Source organism: Muntiacus reevesi, chromosome 1, assembly GCF_963930625.1.
Source record: "Muntiacus reevesi chromosome 1, mMunRee1.1, whole genome shotgun sequence".
NCBI lineage: Eukaryota > Metazoa > Chordata > Mammalia > Artiodactyla > Cervidae > Muntiacus > Muntiacus reevesi.
The window spans coordinates 40006409-40031924 of NC_089249.1; the positions used below are offsets into that span (position 1 = coordinate 40006409).

General features: G+C 34.4%; 1 protein-coding gene across 6 annotated transcripts in view; it reads right to left on the reverse strand.

The window, feature by feature from the left end:
- Positions 1-25516, reverse strand: part of ATF7IP (activating transcription factor 7 interacting protein) — a 109997-nt gene that overhangs the window by 30517 nt on the left and 53964 nt on the right. For 4 of the 6 annotated variants that reach the window (XM_065940973.1, XM_065940997.1, XM_065940962.1 and 1 more), the window contains exons 3-7: positions 18461-18541; positions 16961-17106; positions 15446-15583; positions 7861-7926; positions 65-138 (exon numbers count right to left, since the gene is read on the reverse strand). In XM_065940973.1, the coding sequence (XP_065797045.1) occupies positions 65-138; positions 7861-7926; positions 15446-15583; positions 16961-17106; positions 18461-18541 (505 nt within the window). The remainder of the gene's footprint in view (positions 1-64; positions 139-7860; positions 7927-15445; positions 15584-16960; positions 17107-18460; positions 18542-25516) is intronic. The other 2 variants (XM_065940968.1, XM_065940991.1) reach the window with 2 other exon arrangements.

The window sequence follows — 25516 nt, forward strand, 5'->3', positions numbered from 1 at the left end:
AAGAAAATCAGAACCTTGTTCTCTTAATGAAAAACTTGATAAATAGCCTGTTTACAATTCTCACCTGTAGGGCACACTGTTATTGCTGATGACATCAACTACAGACTTTCCTGGTGATACAGGTGGGTTTGGTGGGTTCTGGGGAGAAAAATACCAAGGTAAAATAAAGCCCAATTCACAAGGAATCTTTCAGACCTCTAAGTGCTTTGTTAATACGTTATCTGTTATTTCTATAGTACAAGAGAAAATCTTACTAAGAAAAAAAAAAATTAAACCTTGGCATTGGCACATATTAAAGCGCTTACACAAATTATTGTCACAACTACTTATCATATGAAAAGTGAATAATTCCTAGACCTCAGTTTTTATGAGTAAATAAAGAATGTAAAAATAGTTTACATGCTAAAAGTGTTCAGTAAGCATTAACAATATGAATCTAAAGAATAACTAGATACTCATTCAATAAACATCTAGTAAATGCCTACTATATATCCTGGCAGAGGAGGCACCAGATTACAAGCAGAAACTCAACAAACAAGGAAAATATGTTTATCCTCAGAAGTAATTAATTACCAATTAAGTGGTATCCTAGGTCACAAATCAAAATTATTTTTATAATTTTTGTTTAAAAAATAACGACTTGTCACTATGTGACTTATAATTTCATAAAAAGATGCCCCAATTCTAAACTTCAGTACAAACTAATTTAAGCCTTTTTCCATCCTCCAAAACAGGGACTATAGAAATAAGAGTTGGGGAGGGAGGTGGGAGGGGGGATCAGGATGGGGAATACATGTAAATCCATGGCTGATTCATGTCAATGTATGGCAAATACCACTACAATGTTGTAAAGTAATTAGTTTCCAACTAATAAAAATAAATGAAAAAAAAAAAAAAGAAATAGAGTTGTAACATTTATATGCTAATTACCATTATTTGGGCCTCCATTATAATGCCACTATTATCATCTATTTCTTAAATTGAGAAAAATAAGTCCACTCAAGTCTTAATTAAATATAATACATATTGAACAAATGGTGATAATCACTTAGGATAACATCAAGCAGATGCCACTAATCACTCTTCTCAACAACAAATATATTTTGCTACTTTTTATAGGATAAAAGAATGATTTTATCCATGTAGAGGAGGAAAAAAGATAAAGAATTAAGATAAACTGCTCCGACACAGAAACATCTGAAACATCTAGAAAAGCAAATGAAACTGACATTGTAGCATCATTGGGAAAAGTTTTAAAAAATTTTAGGGGAAAGAAGTGCATCTACTAATAAGTCTTTGAGTAATCGGTACACTCAAAACACTTAAAATGAAGGTAAACATTTCAGAGGGAAAAAATATAAAAGGAGGAGTATATGCATAATAAATAAGTATAAATAAGTCATGAAATCTGTTGAGAGATTAGAGCACCTTAAATGAGAGTAAGCCCAAAAGAGATAAAATCATAGAACGTAGGAAAGTCTGTTGCACTTAACCACCATATCCCACCTCCTTCCTTACACAGTGTGGTAAAATATAAAAGAAAAAGAAAAAAAATCCCAACAAGTGTCCTCTCCTTCAGGAAAGAAACAGTGGAATTTGCAGATTTTGGGGGGACACTGATCAAAGTACAGGCTTCAATCTCACCCAACTAGGAAGAAGCAGCACACATTGGGGGTCCTGGGGGGTATATGAGAAGAAAGGCAAACCTCTTGGTCCTAAACCAGAAAACTGGCAGTAATACAGAGAGACAACAGGGGTAACTCTAATATAATGGTTTGCTAAAGCAGCAGCAATTTGAAAGGCAGATACCAGGTGGGGGATGGGAAGATCCCAAATAGAACCAGACAAAACTCTGCAGATTGAAGATACATGCACAAACTCCAAGAAAATGCCATCTCTGAAAAAAGGTTTGAAAGGAGATCAGAGTTATCTAACTGGACCAACTAGTAAAGGTCCTCATCTGTACAAAGATATTCCAAAAAGATGGGAAGTGTATTTTTTCAAATGACTGATTTCAACAAAAGAGAAACATACAAAAACAAACAAACACAGAAATATGGATCAATCTATGAAATTAATCTCCAGAAACTAATCTTAAAGAAACAGATCTAGGAACTACCCAACAAAGAATTCAAAATGACTATCATTAAGATGTTCAATGAGACAGAAAAGAACACAGAAAGAAAACTGAATGAAATTAGGAAAACAAAGCATGAAGAAAATGAAACTTCAGATTAGAACCAACAGAAATTCTGGAGTTGAAGACTACAACAACTGAACTGAAACATTTACTAGAAGGGATAAAAACAAGACTGTATCAAGCAGAAAAAAGAACCAGCAAACCTGAACATAAATCATTTGAAATTATTGAGTTAAGAGAATCAAACAGAAAAAGTGAATGAAAAAAAGGCAAAGACAGACTAAGAGATTTATTAGACACCATCAAGTGGGCCAATATACAAATATGGGAGAACAAGAATGGAAAGAAAGAAAATAGGCAGACAGCCTAATTAAGTAAAGGCCAAAACCTTCCCAAAGAAAGAAACCTGATAAATTCAAAAAGGTGAAAGACTTCCAACTCAGAGAGACCTACACTAAGAAACATTATAGTGGAGCTGTGAAAAGTTACAAAGATTGTAAAAGTATCAAGAGAAAAGAGACCCATCACATTTAAGGCTGCTCCCTTAAGATAATCAGTGCTTTTTTCTCAGAAGAAACCTAGCAGGCCACAAGGGAGTGCAATGATATATTCAAGTGCTAAAAGAAAAATACTGCCAAGCAAGAATATCATAACTAGCAACACTATCATTGCAAAAATGAATGTAAAATTAAGATTTCCACAGTAAATACAAGGCTGAGTGCATTTCACACCACTAAATCCACCATACAAGAAATGTTAAAAGGAGTCCTTCAAGTAGAAATGAAAGGACACTACAGAGCAACCTGAAAGCAAAGGAAAATATAAAACTCTCTGGTAAAAGTAAATACAAAATTAAATACAGAATACTGCATTACTATAAAGTGGAAACAGAAATCACATCTAATTCTAGTACAGAATTTAGGTATGAAATATAATTGTAAATCTATGCTAACGTACACACAATACAAAAAGATATAATATGTGATGTCAACAAAATGGTGGGAAGAAAAAAGTGACCTGAATTTATTTCCAGTTTAAAACAGTTGTAAACTTAAGAGACGTGCAAATCAAAACTACAATGAGAGATCATCTCACACCAGTCAGAATGGCCATCACTAAAAAATCTATAGCATGATTAAAATGTCCATCCTACCCAAAGTGGTCAAAAGTTTCAATGCAATCTCAACCAAAATTCCTGTCATTTTTTGCAGAAATAGGAAAAAGCATCCTAAAATTCAAATGGAATTTCAAGAAACTCTGAATTGTCAAAACAATCTTAGAAAAGAACAAAGTTGAAAGCTTATACTTCCTAATCTTAAAACATGTTACAAAGCTACAGTAATCCAAACAGTATGGTGCTGGAATGCAGACAGACCTGCCGAAATGTGAAACAGAATACCGACCCCAGAAATAAACTCTTCATGTATACACTCAAATGATGTTCTACAAGGGTGTAAAGGCTACACAATGGGGAAAGAAGTCTTTTTTGACAAACTGTGTGAAAATTGGATATCCAAATGCAAAAGAAAAAAGTCAGACCACTAAATCATATATAAGGTTTAATCCAAATGGATTAAAGAACTAAACATAAAACCTAAACTATGAAATTCTTAGGAGAAAACACAGAGGAAAGCTTCAGGATAGTGGACTTGGCAAGGATTTCTTGGATCAAAGCAAAGGTAACAAAAGCATTAACAAGACAAAGAAGATTACATCAAACTTAAAATCTTCTGCACATGAAAGGAAACAATCAACAGAGTGAAAAGGACACCTACGTAATGGCAGAGAATAACTATAAATCATGTAACTGGTAAGGTGTTAATATCCAAAACATAAAAAGAACTCCTATATCTTAACAACTAAAAGATAAGTAACCAGATTTACGAATGGCCAAAGGACCTGAATAAACATTTCTCCAAAGAAAATATGCAAAATGATTAATAAGCATGTGAAAAGATGCTCAACATCACTAATCAGAGAAATGCAAACCTAAACCACAATGAGATAAGGCCTCACATCCATTAGGGTGGACACTATCACAAAAGAGGAAAAAAAAAAGTGTTGCCAAAAACATACAGAAATTGGAACCCTTGTGCCATGCTGATGGGAATGTAAATGATGTGACTGCTCAGTTCCTCAGTGTTAACTTGTTCACTCGTGCCCAACTCTTTGAAAGCCATGGACTACAGCGCACCAGGCTCCTCTGTCCATGGGATTTTCTGGCAAGAATACTGGAGTGGTTTGCCATTTCCTTCTCCAGGGGACCTTTCAGACCCAGGGATCAAAGTGGGGTCTCCAGCACTGCAGGCAGATTCTTTACCGACTGAGTTACCTGGGAAGCCCTAAATGTGACTTCAGCAGTGATGTGACTACAAAAGAAAACTATATAGAGGCTTCTCAAAAAATAACAGAAATACCAAATGACCCAGCAATTTCACTTCTGGGTAGAAATATCCAAAACTTTGACCTCAAAGAGGTGTCTGCACACACCAATGTCATTGCAGCATTATTCATAAGAGCCAGAAGTTGAAACCAGCCCAAATATGAATCAATAAATAAAAGGATAAAGAAAATGTAGTATATACATACAATGGCATATTAGCCTTAAAAAAGGAAATCCTGTCATATGCAATAACCCAGATGAACCTTGAGAACATAATGCTTTGTGAAATAAGATAAACAAAACAAATACTGTATGACTGCACTTAGGAGATATCTAGAGAAGTCAAAACCATGGAAACAAAGTAGAATGATCATTTCCAGGGGCTAACGGGGAGGGGAAATGGTAGTTGTTCTATGGAGCTCTAGTTTTGCAAGATGAAAAATTCCTAGAGATATGTTACACAACAATGTGAATACAGTTAACACTACTGAACTACAGAATTTAAAATGGTAAATTCTAAGTTAAGTTTTTATCACAATTAAAATAAAAAGAATTTAGATTAAATCTAAAATTTGAGAATCAATTATAAGTCACTGATTTCCATAAAGGAGAGAAATACCTTGATATTTCTTTCTTAGTTAAAAAAAAAAAAAATAGAAAGGATGAAAGTTAAAGATATCAGTCAAAAAGCCATAAAATAGATTAAATATGAATATGGTCTTAACAGCAAAACTGCTTATAAGAAATTACACAGTATTTGTCCTTCTTTCCATACTTATTGTAGCTCTTCAAGACAAACGTTATAGCTCTTCAAGACAAACCATAATTAAAGGAAATTAAAACATGGAAGAACGAAATCTTTTGACATTTCTCTAGAAATATCTCTCACAAGAAGAAAACAAAAACAAGAATGAGTTAGAAAGATGTCTAAGTTTTGAAATTTAAAACTGGCCTTACAAACTAAAAGAAGTAACACAATTTTGAAAGACTGAACACTACCTTAGCATTTTCTTCAAGTGCCACACACACTAATTGTTCAAATTAATCTTTCCCAATCTTTAGGAATTACACAGTATTTGTCCTTCTTTCCATACTTATTGTAGCTGTTCAAGACAAACGTTTCAGGGATCGTAATATTTTCATCTGTATATCTTAAGGTCTCTGCCTATCTCCTTTAACTAAACAAGTAAGACCTGGAAAACAGTTCTGATAACAAATGTGATATGCACAAACACTGGAAAAGTACAAGGTGGGCAGCACTACTTAGTTCAGACACAGGATGAAAAGAAAAAAATGGAACATCATATTGTAAAAAAAACAATGGAAAATTTTCAAACCCCTATGTTTGGTTCAGGCATAGCAAATAAAGGTTAAAAAAAGGTTTATACCAATTTTCTAACTGAAGAAATAGTTTTTATAGTGACCAAAAAAAAACACTTTTTTTAAAGCTGAGAAACTAGATTAAAATCAGAAAAGCAATTACATCAGTGAAGAAGACCATAATAAAAAAATCTTTGGGTGTGGCCAAATGAGGATTTGATGATTAGCCTGTGTAAACAAACTTTCAGTTGCTCAAGAAAAGATAAATCAGAGCTTAAAAATTTAAACTCAAAGAATATAAAGATGCAGAACAGATCTGTAGCTGCCAGAATACAGGAGGTGAGGGTAGGGTATAAAGGCAAGGTTGAAACTGTAAAAGAGAAGCAGGAGGGAGTCCCTGTGTGGTAAGGGACTGTATCTTGAACTGTGGTGGCAGGTTACATAAATCTATAATGAGATCAAACTGCAGAGAAACACACAGATATACAGAATTAATTTATGTAAAAACTGAAGGAAACTGATAAAGTCTACAAAACTATTTGATAGAATGGTACTAATTTCTTGGTTTTGATAATGTACTACAGGTATATATTTCACCAATGAGTGAGGCTGAGTGAAGGGTTCATAGGAGTCTATCTGTTATTGTTGCAATTTCTTGTGTATCTATCATTTCAAAATAAGTTGTTTTAAAAAGTCAAGTAAAGAAGATATGAAAACGATTCAACACAGAAATATCTATAGGAATAACGACTACTACTGAAAAAAAACTACTATTGGAAATTACTATGTACCAGGCAATAAAGTTATCAAGACACAAAGAAATATAACTTGCTCAAATGAAAGAGGAGAAAGAATTCAACTAAAAACAATACTGCAACGTACAATGCTATACTAAAAATCCATATTACAGAAAAACTAAGGAAACAACAGAAAGCAAAGTGTGATTACAAACCACAGTTTGTGCTATACTACGACACCTGGACTAAACTACATGGAGGAAGAAAGGAAGAGAAGTGGGCTGTGTAATACTGAACATTTGGCAGGACATACTACACTGGCAAGTACAGGCATACCTTGCTTTACTGCACTTCATAGATACTGCATTTTTTAAAAAATGAAGGTTTGTAGCAACACGCATCAAGCTTGGTACTATTTTTCCAATAGTATTTCCTCACTTAATGTCTCTGTGTTACATTTTGGTAATTCCTGTAATATTTCAAACTTCTTCATTACTATTATACTGCTATTTGTTGTTGCTTTAGTCACTAAGTTGTGTCTGACTCTCTGTGATCCCATGGTCTGTAGCCTACCAGGCTCCTCTGTCTATGTGCTATCTCAGGCAGGAATACTGCAGGGGATTGCCATTTCCTTCTTGACCCAGGGATCAAACCCGCATCTTCTACACTGGCAGGTAGATTCTCTACCATGCAGCACTAGGAAGACCCTACTATAGTCTACAGCAAATCTATGACCAGTAATCTCTGATGTTATTGCAATTATCTTATGTTTTGCATTTTTTAATTAAGGTATGTATGTTAAAATGTATCTAAATGATTTTTCAGACATAATACCACTGCTCATTTAATAGATTATAGAATTAACATAACATTTATGTATTTTTTTCTTTAATGAAAAAATTTTTTTAACAAATTTGTGGCTTACTTTATCGCAATAACTGCTTTACTACAGTGGTCTGGAACTGAACCCACAGTATCTCCAAGGTATGCCTGAGAGAAACATGGTAAGGCAAATCCCCAAAGCCTAATTTTAAAGATGGAGAGAAAATACAATTTCAAGAGTGACTGACATATGCATATTGTATGTACTGATGCTCGTATGAAAACAGTGAGGATTAGAAAGGGTTAGTGACTAGTTCTAGAGCATAAGTTCCAGAAACAACATGCAGGAAGTACACAGCATGAAAGAGAACTTCAGACTTCCTCCCTCCTTAGGTCAGCGCCTCCTAAGATCACCACTTAAGGCTAAGTATCAACTATGTAAGAACAGAAATTCTTACTTCTTGTCTTTTCTTAAGATCTTCTCTGGCTGCTCCAAAGCGTTTGGTTAACCTGGCTATCTTGGCCTAAAAAAAGCAAAAATGAGACAGAAATCAAATGGCATTATAGTATTAAAAAGGAACCTGTGCATACATAACAAGAAATCTATGGGTAATAGGATCCTCAGAAGACAGACAACAGCAAAGAAAATAAGATAAGTTGTTGTACAATCCTTGACTTCAAAACCCAAAGTAAACATGCTTAAGTTTTAGAAGATTGGCTTTTTTCCTCCTTGCTCACAAACCAGCATATTTATGAATATATGTGCTTGCATTTCTTATTATTTAACATAGTTGGAACCACACTTCATTTTCTCACTGAGAATTATATATGAATAGTTAACATATCTATAAATCACAGAAGATCCCTAATCAATAGTACATATGAGCCTGGAATTTTCTAGGCCAGAACACTGGAGTGGGTAGACTTTCCCTTCTCCAGGGGATCTTCCCAACCCAGAAATCAAACCCAGATCTCCCACATTGCAGGTGGATTCTTGACCAGCTGGGCCACAAGGGAAGCTACATCTACAGTTCTCAAATATTTCTTTTCAAAAATTAACCTACTGGCAGATAAATAGCAGCAAGATCTTTTTTGACCCATCTCCTAGAGTAATGAAAAATAAATAAATAAACAAATGGGACTAATTAAAATATTTTGCACAGCAAAGGAAACCATAAATAAGATGAAAAGACAACCCTCAGAATGGGAAAAAATATTCGCAAATGAAGCAACTGACAAAGGATTAATCTCCAAAATATAAAAACAGCTTATCCAGCTCAATATCAAAACAAAAAAAAATACCAATCAAAAAATGGGCAGAGGACCTAAATAAACATTTCTCAAAAAAAGACATACAGATGGACAAAAAAACACATGAAAAGATGTTTAGCATCACCAATTATTAGAGAAATACAAATCAAAACTACAATGAGATATCACCTCACATTGCTCAGAATGGTCATCAAAAAAATCTACAGACAACAAACTCTGGAGAAGGTGTGGAGAAAAGGAAATACCCTTACACTCTTCGTGTGAATGTAAATTGATAGAGCCACTGTGGAGAATGGTATGTATCTGTGTGTAAGTCATTTAGTCGTGTCCAACTCTTTGTGACCACATGGACTATACAGTCCATGGAATTCTCCAGGCCAGAATACCGGAGTGTATAGCCTTTCCCTTCTCCAGGGGATCTTCCTAACCCAGGTCTCCCTAATTGCAGGTAGATTCTTTACCAGCGGAGCCACAAGGGAAGCCTGGAGAACAGCACAGAAGTTCCTTAAAAAAACTAAAGACAGAACTACCATATGACCCAGCAATCCCACTACTGGGCATATACTCAGAGAAAGCCATAATTCAAAAAGACACATTCATCCCAATGTTCAGTGCAGCACTATTTACATCAGCCAGGACATGGAAGCAACCTAAATGTCCATTGAGAGAGAAATGGATAAAGAAGATCTGGTACATATATACAACAGAGTATTACTCAGCCATAAAAATGAATGATATAATGCCATTTGAAGCAACATGGATGGACCTAGAGATTTTCATACTGAGTAAAGTCAGACAGAGGAGGAGAAATATTGTATGACATCTCTTACAAGCAGAATCCAAAAAGAAGTAATACAAATCAACATTTACAGAACAGAAACTGACTTACAGACTTAGAGAATGAACTTATGATTGCCAGAGGGAAGGGATATGGGAAAGGGTTAGTCAGGGAGTTTGGGACAGACATATATACACTGCTATTATTTAAAATGGATAACCAACAAGGTCCTACTATATATAGCACAAGGAACTCTGCTCAGTGTTATTTGACAATCTGGATGGGAGAAGCATTTGGGAGAGAATGATATATGTATATGTATACCTGAGTCCCTCTGCTGTCCACCTGAAACTATCACAACACTATTAATAAGTTATACTCCAACATAAAATAAAAAGTATTAAAAAAAGAAAAGAAATGCCTGAGATGGAAAACATTGGGAAAGAAGACACATGGCAGAAGGGGGCTTTAAAAGCTCTCACCCATCTCAGGAAATTAAGAAGACTATCTGAATGTTCAGGACAGAATGCAAGCTCAGAAGTGGCCTGAAAAGACCCTAAGCTGTCACCTCAGACTAGCCTTCAGAATCTATGCAAGCAGGAAGACAAGAATAAGGCAAGTGTGATAAAACAGGTTGTAAATGGCCTAGACTAAGTGTTGAAAGTGAAAGTGAAGTCGCTCAGTCGTGTCTGACTCTTTGTGACCCCATGGACTGTAGCCTACGAGGCTCCTCAGTCCATGGAACTTTCCAGTCAAGAGTACTGGAGTGGGTTGCTATTTCCTTCTCCAGGGGATGTTTCCGAACCAGGGATCAAACCCGCGTCTCCTGCACTGTGGGCAGACACTTCACTGTCTGAGCCACCAGGGAAGCTGTGTTGAAAGAGTACCCCAATACAGTTAACCTGCAAAGACTTGGGAGAGTAATCTTTACTTTTTTAGGCTCCCGGCATGTAAGTGAAAGTTGCTCAGTCATGTCTGACTCTGCAACCCCATGAACTGTAGCCTGCCAGGGTCTCTGTCCGTGGAATTCTCCAGGCCAGAATACTGGAGTGAGCTGTTCCCTTCTTCAGGGGATCTTCCCAAACCAGGGACTGAACCCAGGTCTCCTGCATTGCAGGTGGATTCCTTACTGTCTGAAAATTTAAGGTAACTGTCAAAATATCAGCTGACCACTAAGCTAACAAAACATAGACTTCAGTGACCATACACAATAAAGAATATATACTTTCCAAAAATTGTTTTAAAAACCCACTAATCAAGCAAACAACAACAAGCAGCAATAGCAAACCCTGGAGAGAAGGGGAAAATCTGATTTTCTGAATTGTCACATTGCAATACTCAAAATATTCATTTAAACAGTAACAATGAACAAATTAGGACATATACAAAGAAATAAGAAAGTATGGTTTATTCACAGAAAGAAAAAAGTTAACAGAAATATAGCTCAGGCATAGGACTTACTAGACAAAGACTTTAAATAAATGTTTTAAATCTGTTCAAAGGGCTAAAGGATACCATTGAGAAAGAACTTGAAAAAAAAAAAAGGAAAAAAATGTCTCACCAATAGAGAGAATATCAGTAGAGACAGATATTATATATTTTTTTTAAAGTATAAATTCTGCAGTTGAAAGTATAATAACTGAAATTAAGAAATTCACCAGAGAAATGGGAGGACAAGACTGTGAAAGAAAAGTTTTGTATACTTTTTTGTATAATAGGTATTAATTCAAGAGGTTAAGTTTAATCCCCAGAGTAATCACTAAGGAAAAAGTAAAAACTTTATAGAAAGAGAAAAATGAAGAGACTCAAAATGGTTCACTAGAAAAAAATCACAAAAGAAGGCAGTAATGTAGGAATTAAGGAACAAAAAAGGTGAAAGACAAGTAAAATGGTAGGACTAAGTCTTTCTTTATCAGTAACTAATTTAAATGTAAAGAGATGAAAAACTCTTCAATTAAAAGACAGAGATTAGCAAAGTGGATAATAAATCATGACCCAACTCTATGCTGCCTAAAAGACTTCATCAAAATGTAAAATTTCTGTGCATTAAAAGACATTATCAAATAAATAAATAAATAAATAAACAAAAGACATTATCAAGAGACGAAAGTGGAAGGAAAACTTACAGAGTGGGTGAAATAGTCATAAATCATGTACTTTAAAGTGTTCAATATCTAAAGTATGTAAAGAGCTCTTACAGCTCAACGATAAAAAGGCAAAAACAAAAAATCCAGGAATAAAAATAACTTAAATTTTCTCTAAAGTAGATACACAGATGTTTAAACAACACATGAAAAGATGCTGAACATCAGTAGCCATTAGGAAAACACAACCAAAATCACAATGAAATACCACTTCATATCCCTTAGGATGTTATGATTATTTTTAAAAAACACAGACAGTAACAAGTGTTAACAAGAAAATGGAGAAATGGAACCCTCAACATTGCTGGTGGGAATATAAAACAGGAAACAATTGACTGTTCTACAATCAATTAAACAAAAGAATTACCATATGACCCACAATTCCATGCCTAGGTATATGCCCAAAAGATTTGAACACAAATATTCAAACAAATACTTGTATACAAATGTTCACAGCAGCATTATTTTCAATATTCAAAAGGTGGAAAGAACTCAAATGCTCATCAAATGTTCATCAACTGAAGAACACATAAACAAAATATGCGTGTGTGTGTGTGTATAACACAAGTTAACATCTTGAATTAATTCCTATTTATTTTCAACAGTATAGAAACATAAATATTACTTAGCAATGAAAAGGAATATAGTAGTGACACATACTAAACATGTATGAATCTGAAAAACATTATGCTATGAAAAAACAGGCCAGACACAAAAAGTCACATATTGTGTAACTCTGTTCATATGAAATAATGCAGCAGAGGTAACTCAGTAGAGACAGAGAGCAGATTAGTGGTTCCCAAGGGCTAGAGGGAGAAGGAAATGAGAAGCGGCTATTTAGTGAGTACAAGGTTTTCTTCTGGATTGATGAAAATGTTCTGGAACTAGATAAAGATGATGATCATACAACAGTGTGAAGGTACCAAATGACACTGAACTGTAAACTTTAAAGTAATTGCTATCCAAATTTTACTTCCATAAAAATCTAAATATCAGAACAACAAAGAAAGAGATGGGAACTAAACTGGGCTGAGTAAAATGTAAATAAATGGCATGGTAAAGACAGATCATAAATGAATGGAAGCTACAATATGAAATCAAATGGCTGAAATAAAAATACTGTGAGCATTAACACCCTGCAGGGGGCTTTCCTGGTGGCTCAGTGGTAAAGAATCTGCCTGCCAATACAAGAGGCACAGGTTTGATCCCTGGTCTGGAAAGATACCGCATATTGTGGAACAGCTAAGCCCATGCACGACAACTGCTGAGCCTGTGCTCAGGAGCCCAGGAACCACAGCTGCTGAGTCCCTGTGCTGCAGTCACTAAGCCTGCACAGCCCGGAGTCCATGTTCGGTAACAAGAGAAGCCACCACAATGGGAGAGCAGCCTCCACTCGCCTCAACCAGAGAAAAGCCCACACAGCAATGAAGACCCAACACAGCCAACAAATAAATAAAATTATTATTTTTTAATCTTAAAAAAAAAATACTCTGTAGGACAGTGAAGCAACTGGTGGGATTAGGAAAAGTGGATCAAAAGCTAGGAGATCTAAATTACAAATCAGAAAATGAAGACAGGTTTAAACTGTACACAACTGAGGAAATTGGACTACACAGAAGAGAATTAACAAGCAGCATTTTAGAAAGATGAACACAATGCTTGAGAAGAACCAGTAAAGATGTAAAAAGCAGTACCAAAGTGATCATGTAAAAGGCTGCTATTATAATCAAGGAGCTGGGTGATGATGGTCTTGTAGAAAGTTAAAAGATGTAAAAGACAGACTTTTACAAGAAATTTAAAAGTTTTAAGTTGGCAACTCACTGTGTATATGTAAAGTGATACAGAGGAATCAGTTTCCAAGAACTGAAAAACTGTGAATAAAAGGAACAATGGGAAAATTTTTCTAAGAATTCAAAAATTCTGAGTAAGGAAAACAATGTGCAAACTCCACAACATGACTTATTTGTGGAGAAGATGACTGGTTTGATGTTGGGAATATTTAAGATTCTAAGGTTACAAAGAAATATCCAAGTGCAAAGGTTTATTAAAAGTTAGAGACAGACTTGTATCTTAAAAATATGAGAGTTAAAATCTCAGGTTCTAAAAGCACAAAATCATAGATGCAGCCATGGGACTGATAACAAACCATGAATGAAATTATTCTCTTAAATCTTCCAACATTTTCAAGTTCTAATTCAACATTCTAAATAGTACTAGTAAAATAAAATGTAATGATTAGACAATACTATCACTATGTAAGGATCCGCTAAAGGTAAGAGACAGGAATAGTGCTGTCCTAAATGATGCATTATAAAATAACTACAATGACCTTATTATTAATAAAGTCTCACTTTAAATAAGATTTACAATACGAAATTAAAAAACTAAACTTGTTGGCTGAGATATACACTTCCTAAAATCTAAGGTGCTTGCAATTTGCTTTCAACTGCGCAACTTTATTTTCATGAACCACTTCTCCCTTGTTTGTAAATAAGGCTCTATAAATGGTTTTCAAGTCAGCATCTGAGACAATGCTCATATTTCAGACAACCTACCAAATAGAAACCACACATTCTCTTATGACAGAATGAATGTATTGATGAAATTTCCCAGCTTCTTAATCTTGAAATAAAATTAATTACTAAAGCCTGCTACCATGTGCTCATTTCAACTAATTAGAAGCTCAAGCTTCTAATTACATGTTAATATACAGATATATTCATAAAAAATTAAAAGCATTTATTCATAAACATAGATCAACAAACTAATGTCTTTAAAAATACAATTCATTGGAGGAAATAGATTAATATAAAAAAAATCACAGCAAACATTATTCACTACTTAACAGCATTTTAGATAATGCCACCCTTTCTTCACTGACTGAAGGGATACTGAAGATACAGTGCTAAGATCACTTCTGAGGCTTGGCATGGGTTGATACATATCTCAAAAGTATGCTGAAGTCTGAACCCCAAGAATCAGAACACAGACTTATCTGGAAATAGGCAATTGTAGAGGTAATTACAGTTGACCCTTGAACAACATGGAGTTGAACTGCATGGGTCCAATTATACAGGGAAATTTTTTTTTCAATAAATATACTATTCACATTTTCATTTTACAGATCTTTAAATTGAGTGAGAGTCTGTGTTCAATTAGAGATCACCATAACTTAAATCAAAGGAACTAGGGTTTGAGTTCTGATTCTATCTGAACTGTTCTAGCTTACTGCCGTGGGTGAGTCATTTATGAATTTCTTCATTTTCTGAGGCAGGTACCAGTACATAGATTTTCAACTGCAGGCAGTGGGGATAGCACCTCTAACCACTACACTGTCCAAAAGTCAACTATAGTTAAGATGAGGTCCTACTAGATAGTGTGGGTCCTAATCCAGGGTGACTAGTATCCCTAGAAAAGAGGGGAATTTGGAAGCAGACACACATACAGACACAGCACTACGTGAAGATGGAGCCAGAAATCACAATGATACTTCCACAAGACAAGAAATGCCCAAGACTGTCAGTAAACCATAGGAAGCTAGAGGAGACAAATGAATAATTCTTTCTTACAGCCCTCAGAAAGAACCAATCCTGATGGCAGCTTGACCTTGGGCTTTTAGCCTCCAAAAACTATGAGACACTACATTTCTGTTTTGGAAGTCACCCAGTTAATGGTATTTTTTTAATGGCAGCCTGAGCAAACTAATAGAAATTCCTTTTATTCCTAATACTTAGGAGTTAAATATACTTTATTGTCAACTTGGAAAACATATACCAGAAAGTAAGTTATGAAAAAAAAAAGAAAGTTATGAAAATGATGACACGTAGATATGCAATTCACTGTACAAACCTGTAGTTCCGCAAGGACTGTTTTATGCCTCTTATTACACTCAATCTTCTCCACTCGTGTTTTCAATTCTGCCAGTGTCTTATCAAATACAGCACACTGCAGGGCACACAATTTTTCTTCCAGCAACCACTGTACAACCTAAAAATATATATAATCCTTTGTTACAAAAAAGGAATTTCAAGCAAGCAGCAAACAGTAAATATTCTGAAGTACTAAGACAGTACTAATACATTAGATAGTTTGTTTAAAAAAAAAATACTGGCATCCATAACACAATGCTATCTGTTGAAATCCTCTACTTCTGCCTATATAATATCTACTGTAACAGAATAAAGTGTACTAAAAATGGAAAATTTCCAGAGGGTGAAATTTTTAAAACAATCAGAAATTGAAGTTTTAATATTCCCCTCCCATACCTTCTATTGTGATTTAAGGAAACAAGGTGAAGGACCAGATTTTAATATTTTCTAATCTGTTACAGATGATATTTTTATGAGACATTAAGAATCTCACTGCCCTATGAAATTTACTCACAGTTTTATATTTATCTCATTATGGACCCATAAAGAGGACACATGGTGCGTATCCATGGACCACACTCGAGTAGCACTTTCCTAGAGGAGTAAACCCTCAGTATACACAGATGTTTTCAAAATTTTTCACATAGCTATCTTCATACTTCTAATAGCTCTAAAAGAAAGACTAAACTGGCACTATTATCACCATATGATAAAAAGATCCGAGAGAAAAAAAGCCACTTTTTTACTGTCTCTCTCTGTTCCTTTCTCTAATGGGGATCTTTACACTTTGAGTAGAAGAACACTAGCCTAGATTATTTATAATTTCACCATTAAATCTGTAAGGCTTTGAAAAACTAATTTCACCCAAGCCTCCTATTCTTCTCTTAAAAAAAGATTTGTCAACATTCATGAACACATTTTGAAAAATATATTAAACACTTTATATTTTCACTATTTCTACCTCTAGTCTAATACATATAGTGAGAAGTTTCCAAAGCCTGTACTTTAAATATTCCTTTTCCTAGTCCTTCCAGAGCATTGCTCACACCATTTTTAATACTAAGCCTAAAATATGTAACAAAAATCTTAGAACGAAAGGACTTAAGCCATGAAACCAGCTTATGAAAAAAGTTATAAAAGCTAAAATGTTAACATATGAGACTCTAATGTTCCTACTAGAATGAAGTTGAGTGTAGAAGGGAAAAAAAGCTGAAAACTGATACTCAGTTTTGTATAAATAAGAAGTCATAATTTCTCTCCCATTTTGATGATTATTATTGTATCTTTAGAAAAACAACAATGATTTAATTTCAAAAAGGTCACAAGGAATTTTAGAATTAAACTAAGGGTAATAAACCCAACCACTTTCATGTTCTTTGTTTCTATGAGAAATCTGAATATATCAATAAAATACAGACTAAAGTCAAAAAACCTAGAAGAATAAAGATGGTGGAGCCTTTTATTTAATATGGTTTTAACTTAAAATCTCTAACACCTTTTGTAGCTTCTGGTTTATATCTCCTTTGGCTGTAATCTTTACTTGAAATTCTGCCTCATATTCCTCTTCCAAATATCGACGGCGTTTGGACTGTATATTGTCCATGTCCTCTGACTTAGAACGTTTTCTTCTAAAGAATTCACCTGAGAAGAAAAAGTAGGTGCTTTTATTAAACACCAATCAAATGCTTTTATTATAGATAGACTGTAATGCTTATTTTTCATCCTCAGGAAAATATTATTTCTATCTACAAAACAGCATTCTCAATCATTTGCTTTTGTGATCAGAAAAGTTAGTAGATAGCTTTTAGCTTTAAACTTGAAACAATTTTCAATATGCTAAATAAGAACTTCCTAATGGCTAAACAAGCAAGTGGACGAACAACATGAACAAAGAACATTCTTTCCTCAAAATCTTCGTATTAAGATGGAAGATGAACTAACAATATGAGATCATCTTAAATTCATTTTTAATAAATTCTATACTACAATATGAACTCTGATAAAATACAGCATTCATTCACAAGTCACAGATTTCTCAATATTCATTCTCACATTACGTACTTCTACAAGTGTGCATAGTTTTATTTAATTCTATCCCCTCAGTAAAATTTTTTCCTCACTAAATTTAGGAAAAATTCTCCCTTAATCATTGGCCTTAGGAAAATAACATGTCAACAGTTATTCTTAACATATCTTAATAAATTGCAAATATTTATTGATAAAAATAATAAAACTAATGTTATTATGAAAGTAATTTGGTAAATAATAAATATTCAAAGACCTTCACTTTTACTGACAACACTCATGAGATGATAAGCAAGTTTTATCTGGTTTCTTTTTGAATATGTAAGAAGGAAAATATTAAAATCTCCACACTTATTAAAGAAAAATGGCCATATGTGACCATAAATCTTCCTCTCTATCTCACCCTATATCCCTATCTATGTGCCTGACTTAAAATTCAATTCTATTCCACAACTTCTCTTGTATTACAACTTACACATGCACAAATGGAGAGGAGTAAGACAGAGAGTTACAGAATACCGATTTCTTGACTTCTGGTCCAATGATCTTTCCATAAACCTAATGACATTCAGTAACATTGTTTTCCCCTTCCCATAAAGCTTAAGAGCTTTAAATAAACTGAGATACATACTTCCATTAGCCAGTATCACCTCAAACAAAATTCCTATAGGACCATGCTCTAAAAGAAAATCTAAAACAACTTATCTCAAGATATTCAGATAGTACCTTACTAAATAAATAGTAAGCTTAAATCTTTCTTATGGAACAATGGAAAGAATAAACAAAACAATAAAGCACATGAAATAATTAACACCTTCAAAGATAGTTAACCATCAAGAAAATTATTTTACTGTGGCTTACTTAAACTGAAAAATTTTATAATCATTTCATGGACAAAAGAGTATTTTCTACAGCCTTAAAAGCAGAAACAATTTTTAAAACAATTTCAGGTTTGCTTATACATGCTTACTTTTCTCAGAAGGTCTTTCATCTTCACGTATTACTTGCTCTTCCTCCTCAGGTTTGCTGTCCTTTTCATTGCTTTCTACTTCTTCCATAACAAAAATAGAAAAGGAAAATTTTTTCCATTATAATTTGTCAACAGTTCATAATAATTTACATTTTTGGTGTAATTATCCAGCTAATATTTCATGAAATCAGTCTCAAAATGTAAAATATTGGGAATAAAAAAAGGAGCATGAACTGGTGGAAATCAATGACCAAGTCTAGCTTTAAAAGTTCTTGCAAGTTCATAATAAACTCTTAATATGAAAAAAAAATATCGATTTTAAAACAAAATACCTTAATAATTTACTGTCATCAATAGATGTGAAAACAACTACTATAGTGCATTCAGACTCCTTTATATTCAGTTATTAAAACTAAAACATTAGTTGTGACTAATTACAAAAAAATACAAAAAAAATTACAATTTACTGACAAACTCAAAACACCTAATATTTTTGACCAGATAGGTTGAATCATTATTTTAATGGTTATGGATAGGCAAAATCTATCCTAAGGATAAAAGAAGTTTTACCAAAAAGTAATAGCTACTTCAATACCAATGCCAACAACTAACTTAGCTAGGTGCTTAACATACATTACTTCTTATCTTCCAAATAATCCTGCAGTCCATGGGGTCGCTAAGAGTCGGACACGACTGAGCGACTTCACTTTCACTTTTCACGTTCATGCATTAGAGAAGGAAATGGCAACCCACTCCAGTGTTCTTGCCTGGAGAATCCCAGGGATGGGGGAGCCTGGTAGGCTGCCATCTATGGGGTCATACAGAGTCAGACACGACTGAAGTGACTTAGCATAAACAGTATTTTTGCCATCATGTAGATAAGGACAGTAACATTCAGAAAGGTTAAGGAATTTTCGGGCTTCCCAGGTGGTACTAGTGGTAAAGAACTCGCCTGCCAATGCAGGAGAGTAAGACATGCAGGTTCAATCCCTGGGTCAGGAAGATCCCCTGGAGGAGGGCATGGCAGCCCACTCCAGTATTCTTGCCTGGAGAATCCCATGGACAGAGGAGCCTGGTTGGCTTCACAAAGAATAGAACATGACTGAAGCAATGCAGCACAAGTAATTTTCACAACAGGCATATAAAAGCTAACGATTAAAGGATGTGATCAAAAAATATTTATAAAGATATCTATACAATTGCATTGTTATAACAAAGAAAATTCCAGAGGCACCAGATATGGTCTTTGGTCAATCAATTTATAGCTCCTCAACTAACTTAATCATTAAGGGGAGAAGAACAAATCACTAATATATTTGGATTCTATTTTCCTCCCTTATATCCTTTAGCTTCAATAAAACATGACATATTTTATCATATACTGCAACCAAAATTAAATAAGCAACCATGTGTATATAGCACTATGTAAAGACTCTGATAAGGCATTTCTGCTTCAAATACCAGGATTTTAGTTTCAACAGCCCTGAGTAGCATGTGTGTGTTAGTCACTCAGTCGTGTCCGACTCTTTGTGACCCCATGGACTATAGCCCACCAGGCTCCTTTGTCCATGGAATTCTCCAGGCAAGAATACTAAGTAGATAAAAAAAAAAAAAAGAATACTAAGTAGAAGCTGAGGTTAAAAAGAAAAAAAAGAATTTTTAGGTGAAAACAGGCAAAGACGAGGATCACTGATGAACCTATTACAATATTTTTCACACTAAGATATTAAAACAATAACTCTGTAAAACGTGACAGTAGTAAAACAGAACAAGAATGTTAACACAGTACATATAAAGATTACTGAGACTATTTTTAAACTTTAAAATAAATGAGTATTAGAAAATTAACTTCCCATTTACCACCCTATGCTCATGAGAAATGTTTTTAAGATCTCATCCCTCAACCTCAGTTCAATGAAATGAAAGTTTGTTTTGCTCCCTTGTAGACTGCACACTCATTACAAAGCATTTACTATATTTACTTTTCCAAGTTTTCCTATCTTTAATACTAAGGGTGGTGACTCCCATAGTTTCCAAGTTTCCAGAGTAACTTGGTTGCTTAAGATTAAGATTTACCTAGTCTTTATTCAGCAAACCATCATACCACCAAAGGACAAAATTAGCCTTGTAACGTCATTCAATCAGAAAAGAGTCGAGCAAACTGGCCTGGTTTGGTCTGCCTCTCTTATGTGTATGTTCCTCTCCCTCTCTTCTGAGAGAGATATCAGGCTGAGCTTGTGATTCCTTCATTTTATTCAAAAAACTCCTCTTATCATCCAATTCCATTTTCCAGATATGTTCAGAAGATGTGACTGTATTCTCATACTTAAAACACTTATTAGGACTTAAAAATAGACAGAGAATTAAAATTTAGGTTCGAGTTTGACTTAAGAACTAAAAATAGACAAAGAGAATTAAAATTTAGGCTCGAGTTTTACTTAATGAAGAACTTAATAAAGAACAAAGAGAATTAAAATTTAGGCTCGAGTTTGACTTAATAAAGAACTTGGGATTACAAAAATGGTATTAACAGAATCTACAGAAAGGAGTAAGGCCCTATCTTTCTTTAATTGTTGTTGTTGTTGTTCACAAAGCCTATACAGAATCTAAGTGAACTTTCATCAACTCAGAATAATAATCAAAAGCCTATGTACACAGACAGATTTATATATAACTTAGAGTAGTTTCTGGGATTCCTAAATCTTATCCAAATACTTAGCTTAAGACTGTTTTTTTTTTTTTTTTTTTTTTTTTGTAGAAGCTGTCCTCATCCACAGTTTCTGCTGTAATTCCTCCCCATCTTGAATACAGCCTCATGTATTGGCATGCTTTCCTATGCAGTTCTATCTGTGGTATTCTTTTCTTTCAACCAGATGAGGCAGTAAATCCCTAACAGCAGGTACCAAACCTCGTAATTTTGGTAATCCTAAAAACTTTGGGAAAGAGCTGAGACAAATGTTTCTAATGACAGTTATCTTTAATATAATTCCATTAAATTAAGGTAGAAAAACTGTGTTGTAGAGGATAAGAAGACAGAATTTACATCAGGGGTTAGTCCCCCATTTTCAGAATTACATGGAATAGAACTTTATTCCAAAAAAATATGGACAAATACACTGCCCTGGGTCAAGGTTGACAAACATTTTCTGTAAATGGCCAAAACATAAGTATTTTCAATCCTGTGGGCTCTATGGTCTCTGACACAACTGCTCGATTCTGTACTTATGATGGGAACTACTGATAAAAAATATGTAGTACATAAACAAATAGATGTGGCTATGTTCCAACAGAACTTTATTGGCCAAAACAGTTAGGGCTTATCAGTCATAGTCTGCCAATTCCCCGCCTTAGATTAATGACTATGAGAAACACTTCAAACAAAAAGTTCCTACAGACTAACTAAAGACAATATAATACACACACACACACACACACACACACAAAATGGGTAAAGAAGAGAAACAAGCAATTTATAGATACTAGGAACATAAATAGCCAATGTAAATGTCAACCTCAGAAGACATATTAAATGTCAGAAAAATGTGCCATTACTGGTAATATGTCTTTTCCAGAACATTTTTAAAGACTTTATTTAACTAATACAAATTTCCAAACAATATATCTTCCACAGTAAGTTTTTGTGCTCCCTTTTAAAGCAAAACTGGGGGGCAAAGTTACATTTTATTATCTTCAATTCTACCATTCTCTCTGAAAGTCAACTTCAAATAGGCTTTCAACTCCACTGCCCCTTGTCAACGTGACAAATGATCCCCAGGTCATTAAATACTCTCTTCCACCTTAACTGAACAGCAGCATTTGATACATAAATAGAGCTAGTTATTCCTTCCTTCTCAGAACATTCTTTACTTGACTTACTAAGACAACAAAATCTCCTAATTTTCTTTCTAGCTGAAGCTCTTTCTTGGTACTCTTTGCTGGTTCTTCCTCATCTCATCAATCTCTAATCACTGGACTACAAACAGCTCAGTTCTTGGACCTCCTCTCACGCACTTATACTCACTCTGAGATGATTTCAGCTCTCACTCGACATCAGCTAATGTCTATACGGCCAAATAAACATTATCTATGCGTGCATGCTTAGTCATGTCCAAATCTCTGAGACCCCAGGAAGTGCAGTCCGCCATGCTCCTCTGTCCATAGAATTTTCCAATCAAGAATACTGAAGTGGGTTGCCATTTCCTACTCCAGCTATGTATGGTAATCTATCTACTCCTAATTATTCCTAGACAGTCCAAGCCTCTGCCCTAAAATCCAGATATATATCTAACATGGGCAACAACAGCCATCTGAAGCTGATCTTCCTCTCACATTTCCCTTTCCAAAATTTATCTTTGATCTTCCTCAACTTCTTAATAGAAAAATCTGCAACTTCCACACCAATGTATAGGAATACAAGGTTCCATAAAGAAAATCCAAATAGGTAAGACAGTTGAATATTAATGGGCTGAGATAATAAAGAATTTTAGCTGAACACAGTAAACAGTGAAAACAAATTACCAATAATTTTAATTGTCTAAACCATGGCAATTCTATCACTTTCCCTAAAGCAAAATTAGACAGAAACCTTAAATTCTATTCCCATGCAATTATCCTGATTAGCATTTATGATCACTTAATTTATCTCATAAATAAATTAGGATAAGATTAATTTATAAATAAATTAAATGAAGATGAGATGGTGGATGGCATCACCGACTCAATGGACCTGAGTTTGAGTAAGCTCCGGGAGTTGATGATGGACAGGGAAGCCTGGCGTGCTACAGTCCATGGGGTTGCAAAGAGTCAGACATGACTGACTGACTAAACTGAACTGAATTTATCTTAAGGATTCAATGAAAAGGGAAAAACAAATCAATCAGATATTTTTAAAATTTGAAGTAATATCTGGAAGGAAATTATGTCAGAACTTAGTATAAAATCTTATTTACTCTAAAACAGATTATTCTCCTCAAAAATACTAAGAAATAACAATGTTTAAAGAATTTTAAAAAGCCAAGTAGTCAGAAGAGCTCTCCCTTTCATTTCTCCATAAGAAACAGAATGACAATGGCAAAAATGGAGGAAAAATCTAAGAATGCAGTAGCTTGAAAACTAAGGAGAACCTCAAGAGGGAGGGATTGTTATTAAGAGATCATTTAAGTATGAGAATAAAATAAGCATTGAAACAAGTATACTATCAAAGGTGAAACAGATCACCAGCCCAGGCTGGATGCATGAGATAAGTGCTCAGGGCTGGTGCACTGGGAAGACCCAGAGGGATGGGATGGGGAGGGAGGCGAAAGGGGGGATCGGGATGGGGAACACATGTAAATCCATGGCTGATTCATGTCAATGTATGGCAAAAAACCACTACAATATTGTAAAGTAATTAGCCTCCAATGAATAAAAATAAATGGAAAAAATAATAATAAAAAAAATAAAAATTTTAAAAAAAAGGATGCCCCTGGATTTAACAACAGGAGCATCAGTGTCACTCCACTAAGAACAATTAGGTAGGAGGCTGACAACGTGGAAATCACAATTCAATTAAGTTAGAGAGTAAACAGGAAGAGATGAAACTGTGCTAGCTTTGTTAACGTAACTTAAGGAGTGGCACTGAAAGGCAGGAAAGACAAACAGTAGCTAGAGGAGAGCACAGTATGGAAAATACATGAAAGATATAACTAATGTGTGTACCTCCTCTGGTGTTGCTGCAATGTTCCCAGAGAGAAACCTTTCTTCTCCTAGCCTTTTTACACAGACTGTGATTTTAAACATTTAGTATCAGTTGTTACACAGCAGGAGAAGCTGCAATCATTTGTTAGGTTTTCCTATCTTTGTAAACCTGAAATAGCTTTTCTATTTGTTTTGATATCATTCATTATCTTTTATTGATGCTAATACACATCATAACTGCTACATTTAAAACAAATTTGCTGAAGAAGTGTCTGAAATAGTAAGAGTTCTATGTTTTCCTACTAGTACAGCACATAAGCATTAGTACTTAGTGGGAAAAGCCAGATTTACAATTCTGTGTTCTGAAAACACTAAAAATTAGTCAAGAATAAAGAATCTAAAGAAAGTAATACTTCGACAGATGAACAGCAACAAATATGACATGAAACAGATTCTACCACCACATAAAAAGAACAAAGAACAGTTAAGAAGCTATACTTTAATCTACAATAACAAAATTTCCTTTGGAACCGGGGACAGAAAATAAAAGTTCAGTTACCAGCTAAGAAATTAATCGATTACTAAACTTACTCTGTTAACAGCATACAACCAAATAAAAGTCTAAAAGTAAGTAACCAAAAATAAACCCAACTCTGAATTTTCAAAGTATGCAATAGGGGTAGCTTAATATTCATCTTGCTGCATTTAACAGCACTGTGTGGGAGGGATGGTCTCCAATATCCTAGATTCTGGAATAAAAGTAAAACGTATAAACCCATTAAAACTTCAATTTGCTCTAACTTTCTTATATTCACTACCAAAAGATATTTTTAATACTACTCTCTCTATACTTACTGAGAAATGAGTGAAGTTCACCCTAAACACTGTTACTTATTATCTTTCCAAAATGTAAATTTGATCATGTTATTCTCCCCTCCTTGAACTCATTCAATGGTTCCCCAGTACTAGTACGCTTCAGCATTATAAGCAAGGTCCTCCATGACACACTTTTTTTACATTACTTAAAATATTCTTATATTTCTTATATTATTAATTACTTACTTAATTCCACAAACATTTACTGAGCACTAACTGTGACCCAAGCACTATTCTGGCCTGATTATGATGGCTCAGAGCAGAAGTGATAGCAGTGAAGATGACGAGAAGAGACAACATTCTAGATCTACTCTGCAGGTAGCAACAACAGGATTTCCTGACAGACTGGATATGGAACGTGAACCAGACAAAAAAAGTATCATTCCAAGACCTTTCACCTGAGTAAGTAGGATGGAGTTGCAATTAAGAGGGATTATCTTCATTAAAACTCTATGTTACACAAATAGTGAAAGGAAAGTGCTTCCCTGAAACATCTATATCTCA